Genomic DNA, 5,196 nt, shown 5'->3' on the forward strand with positions numbered 1-5,196 from the left:
ATGATCATAACTTTCAGCATCATAATTTTCATACTCCAGTAAATATGGAGGGTATTTAAACAATGTATGAGTTGAATAATTACTTTCATTTGAAGGTGGTCACGAGTAGCTAATCTGCTTCCCCTTCTTTTGTTCTTCACTCTTTTTTTTCATCTTTTTGAGCCAATGAGCTCTTGTCAATTTCTTCTTTCATTACCTATGGAGATGCTTTAACGAAGAATCGAAAGGGCTAGAAGACATGTACTTTCTCCATTTCTAAATATAAGTCTTTTTTGGAGATTTTAATATGAACTACATACAAATCAAAATAAATGAATCTACATTTAAAATATGTTTATATATTTCCGTATGTAGTTTATATTTGAAATCTCTAAAAAAGACTTATATTTAGGAAGGGGGTGCTACTTGCGCGTGACTTGTCCACTAGCATGCCGATGAATTATTAGTCGATTGCCGCTGCCTGCAGCAATACACAGGACCAGCCTTGTCAATTGAGACAGCCTGCCTCGCCACCAACCTTTGTCCCTCCCAACTCCTCGCCTCACTCTCGACCGACGAGCGAGTTCCCCAATCAAGAATGTCGTCCAGCGCCCACGGCGCCATCGACGCCCGCACCGGCTACTGCGCAACGACCAAGTCGTTCATCAGCCTCCGTGGGCCGCTGCCGCTGCCGCCTGCCGACGTCCCACTCACATTCCCGGCCTTCGCGCTGTCGCTGCTGCCGTCCCCTCACCCCGCCCACCCCGCGCTCCTCGATGCCACCACCGGCGAGGCCGTCTCCTACCCGGCGTTCCTGTCCCAGGTGCGCGCGCTCGTGGGCGCGCTGCGGTCGCGCGTGGTGCCACTCGGCCGCGGCGACGTGGCCTTCGTCCTCGCTCCCGCGCGGCTCGACGTGCCCGTGCTCTACTTCGCGCTCCTCGCCGCCGGCGTGGTCGTGGCCCCGGCCAACCCGGCCCTCACCGCCGGCGAGGTGTCCCGCCTCGTCTCCCTCTCCGGCGCGTCCTTCGCCTTCGCGGTCTCCGCCACCGCCGCCAAGCTCCCCGCCGGCCTCCCCACCATCCTCCTCGACTCCCCGCACTTCCGCTCCCTCTTGCACAGCGACCATGGCGAGAACGAGTCGGCGCCGCTGGACGCCGGAGCAGTGTGCCAGTCAGCGACAGCGACGATCCTGTACTCCTCCGGCACGACGGGGCGGGTGAAGGCGGCGGCGGTGCCGCACCGGAGCTTCATCGCGAGGGCGGCGGGGCTCCGTGCCCTGCACGTGAAGGTGAAGTCGAGGAAGGCCAACGAGAGGACTCTGATCGGCGCCCCCATGTTCCACACCATGGGTTTCTTCTTCACGCTCAACGGGCTGGCGCAGGGGTCTACCACTGTTGTGATGACGGAGGCGGCCGCACGGGCAGGGCTGAGGGGAATGCTGGAGGCAGCGCGGCGGTGGGAGGTCACGGAGATCATGGCGGCGCCTCCCGTGGTGCTGGGGATGACAAAAGACGGGTGCCGGCTGACGAGCCTGGTGCGGGTCATCTGCGGCGGCGCCCCTCTGCCGGGATCGGTGGCGGAGCAGTTCCCGCGGCGGTTCCCCCACGTGGATCTGTGCATGGTTAGTCTTTCCGCATCACATCTCTTTTATTCTTTTTTACACTTTATCACTTAGCAGTATAAGCCCACCCCAAAATGAGTGCTCTCTCCTCCGACTTTCCTAGAGCTTCCGATATCACAGCTGAGATATGTGCACGTCCTTTTTTATTTTATTTCTCAACGGCAAAAACTAAAAAAAACTGAGGGTCGACAAACGTATCATGCATTATATACAGAACAAATCTACTGCATGCACGTGAAGATAGACAGATGTAAAGGTCCAAAGCAAAAAAAGAAAAAATATGGTTGCACGAGTAGCATGCTCTGTTTAAATATGGGGGAAATTGGATTCAGAACATGATGTAAAGATCCAAAGGGGGCTTTGAAATGATGTGTCAAGCAGTCTATTGAGAAATCTTCACCAAGTCATGAATGTCCACTCTTCCTTTTAAGATTCTCTATTATGAAAAATCACGAGCCTCCGACCAACTACAAAATCATGGAGTATTTGCTACTGTATTTGTGTGCAGAAATTCAGCCATATATATTTGAATCAAATACTATTCAAATATCAAAAAGGCCATCATGGATTTGAGCTTGTAACTCTCACACACACCAACGTCAAAAATTGACTGCACCAACTTTCAACTTTCTACCAAAAAAAGCTGAAAAACAGAAGGAAACCCAAGCAGAAGGATTACCCTAGATCCAAGCTTGCCCTACCTCTTCTCTCTCGCTGGCGGTGGTACACAGAGATGTCTTTGGGATCTTAGATCTTGGTAGCCCGCATGACATTTGTGCGGCGGCACACATTATACTTTTGTCAGCATGTGTAAGCGTCTAACAATGTTCAAGCGCAGCCAACACTGGCTCTGGCGGAGTAAAGACCGGTGGCGGACCATGGCACGGTGCTGGCAATAGGAGTAGAAAGATTGCATTGTCTATTGGTAAATGCATAAATATAAATCAATCAAGAAAGACCAAATAGCCCTACCCCACCTCAAAGAGAAAAGGAAACCGCGTCTTAACATTGAGCATCCGTAGAAGTACATGCTCTAGCCAATGTAACCAAAAGACCAATCTAATGAAAGAGACTAGATAATATATTTATACGTCAACACTCCCCCTCATGTGTATACATCTATACGTCAACCAAAAGACCAGTCTAAACATGGACCGAAAGTGGGCTGCAATTTAATTGCGTCGGCCGGGTCGTGAACTCAAGACCTCTTGGCTCCGATACCATCTAGAAGTGCATCTCTAGCCAATGCAACCAAAAGACCGATCTGATGAAAGAGACTAGGCAATACATTTATATGTCAACACATTCAATGTCTTGCCCACCTAAATTAGGCTAGTTAAACATGTCTGGTGAGATATGTGAAAAGGTGGCAGTATCAATTAAGAAACACCAGAATACCCCAAGAAAAAGAGAAGTGTCTTAACCTTGACCATTCGATTTCTCGTCCAACTAAGTTAGGCTGATCAAACATATTTGGTGAGATATGTCTATCACTAAGTTTTACATGTTGTAGTGAAACTGTTTTTGAGGCAATAATTTTGTTTTAAATAACTACCCGAAGGCCCTTCCATGTGAAGGTTTGGTTAGTAAATGAACAACCAATCAACAACTATGAGCATGCTTGGTTGGTAGCCTCGATCTAGGATATATTATTCACTCAATCGCTATGAATCTGAGATACAAGATACAAATAGTAGCAGGAAGAAGGGGATCGGGGAATCGAGAGCCAAGGGGGTGGGAGAGGGGGAAACGCCCAACAGCGGCCGGTTCAGTCTTCAGTTTTTCGATGCCTTTCCCTGAAGCAATGTGCTCCGCTATATATCCTGTCATGCCTCCTCGGGTTGGGCTTGCAGCCTGGTTGGGCCTCATGGGCTGGGCTTGAGTCTCTTTAGTTGTGGTTGATGAAGTAGTTCCCATCATTCGGAAACTCTAAAACTTGCCAAAAATTGACTAGTATAGGGAGGTTGGCAATGCAAGATGGCTTCCAACCTAGTGGTAGTTTAGTTATTTTTGTTTGCTTGCCTACATATTGGCAAGCCAACTTTTGACATCAAACCAGACACTCCCTCAATTCCAATGAATAAGGCTTGCACGCACTATAAAATTGAATTTTGACCATATATTAGACGAACGAAATGTGTGCTGTATATGCGATAAAACATATACTTTGAATCTGGTTCAGGGTTATGGCTCAACAGAGGCTGGGGGCATATCCTTGATGATCGACCGGGACGAGTGCTCCCGCATAGGCTCCTCCGGCCGCATCTCCCACAACGTCGTGGCGAAGATCGTCGGCATCCTCACCGGAGAGCCCTTGTCGGTCGGGCAGAAAGGGGAGCTGTGGGTGAGAGGTCCTTCCATCATGACAGGTTACCTGCCCCACGAACATCGTCCTACAGCGCACATCGCCCTCGGTTCACTGATATTTGTTGTGAGGCTGCACTGGGATCACTTACGGTTCTGTGTCCGTGCAGGCTACGTAGGTGACGACGAGGCGAACGCGGCCACTTTCGATTCGGAAGGCTGGCTGAAGACGGGCGACCTTTGCTACATTGATCAGGACGGGTTTCTGTTCGTGGTGGATAGGCTCAAGGAGCTCATCAAGTACAAGGCCTATCAGGTCTGCTCTTGGCTCGTGAACAACTTGTTATTGTCATGTAGCAATAATTTTGTTCGCATGCATGCTTGATGCATGGTCCTAAACTGAATACTGCAGGTTGCACCTGCAGAGCTAGAGCTTGTCCTGCAATCGTTGCCGGAGATTGTCGACGCTGCAGTTATGCCGTAAGTCCACTGAAACAATAATTTCGGGATGGATTTCACGACGGAACATGGCAGATTACAAAACGGACTACGCTTGAAAAGAAAAACAAACAAACTGCTTATATATATAGCTCCTGGAGTACTGACGATTCGAGTGAATTTGCAGATATCCTCACGAGGAGGCAGGAGAGATACCCATGGCGCTCGTGGTGAGGCAACCCGGGAGCAAGGTCACTGAGGCACAGGTCATGGAGCATGTAGCGAAGCAGGTCGCGCCGTACAAGAAGGTGCGCAGGGTGCTGTTCGTCGACTCCATACCGAGATCGCCGGCCGGAAAGATCTTGAGGAGGCAGTTGAAAGACCATATGCAGTCTTGCATTCTGTCCAGACTCTGATGAAGCCTGTGTCAATGAGTGAGATCCTCTTCGACCGCTGTAGGATGTGTTGCACTGGGCAAAAAGAAGACTTGCAATGCCGTAGACATGGTCCTAAACAACTGATACTCTCTCCGTCTCAAAATAAATGACTCAACTTTATAGTGACTTTAGGGGACGGAGGGAGTACAACAAAATGGATGGTAAATGACATTACATCCAATTGTATATGTAGTATTGATTGCAATCATGGACTAGTTAATGTTCGAACCATGTAGTGCCGTCTAAAATTTATTTTTTGAGTCAATTGCACTGGTGATGCTATAACTTGGCGCAGACGGTCACATTGACGCTATAACTTGGCATAGACGGTTACTTTGGTACTAGAAGTCGCGACATAAATCAAAGTGGTGCAAAAACTGGACTTTGACGTGCAAATATTGTGCTTATTGCATTTGT

The 5,196-nt window shown here is 49.0% G+C and overlaps 1 protein-coding gene across 2 annotated transcripts; it reads left to right on the plus strand.

Moving 5' to 3' along the window:
* The first annotated feature begins 495 nt into the window (after window positions 1-495).
* On the plus strand, window positions 496-5,061 carry LOC119278482 (4-coumarate--CoA ligase-like 7). 2 transcript variants are annotated; one of them, XM_037559831.1, is made up of 5 exons: window positions 496-1,600; window positions 3,783-3,969; window positions 4,075-4,220; window positions 4,317-4,384; window positions 4,530-5,061. In XM_037559831.1, exons 1-5 carry the CDS (start codon window positions 578-580, stop codon window positions 4,756-4,758), a joined length of 1,653 nt encoding a protein of 550 aa, XP_037415728.1. In that variant the 5' UTR covers window positions 496-577; the 3' UTR covers window positions 4,759-5,061. The 2 variants fall into 2 exon arrangements, with proteins under 2 accessions (XP_037415728.1, XP_037415729.1); XM_037559832.1 differs by having other exon boundaries at window positions 4,330-4,384; window positions 4,530-4,608.
* Window positions 5,062-5,196: the final 135 nt, after the last annotated feature.

This window comes from Triticum dicoccoides, chromosome 3B (genome assembly GCF_002162155.2).
Source record: "Triticum dicoccoides isolate Atlit2015 ecotype Zavitan chromosome 3B, WEW_v2.0, whole genome shotgun sequence".
NCBI lineage: Eukaryota > Viridiplantae > Streptophyta > Magnoliopsida > Poales > Poaceae > Triticum > Triticum dicoccoides.

What these genes read in the sequence shown, in the direction of transcription:
- LOC119278482 (XM_037559831.1), top strand. Translation starts at nt 578, where the DNA reads ATGTCGTCCAGCGCCCACGGCGCCATCGACGCCCGCACCGGCTACTGC. An exon ending in AGGTCCTTCCATCATGACAG is followed by an intron (nt 3,970 to 4,074) that starts GTTACCTGCCCC and finishes GTGTCCGTGCAG; the next exon opens with GCTACGTAGGTGACGACGAG. An exon ending in TCAAGTACAAGGCCTATCAG is followed by an intron (nt 4,221 to 4,316) that starts GTCTGCTCTTGG and finishes TGAATACTGCAG; the next exon opens with GTTGCACCTGCAGAGCTAGA.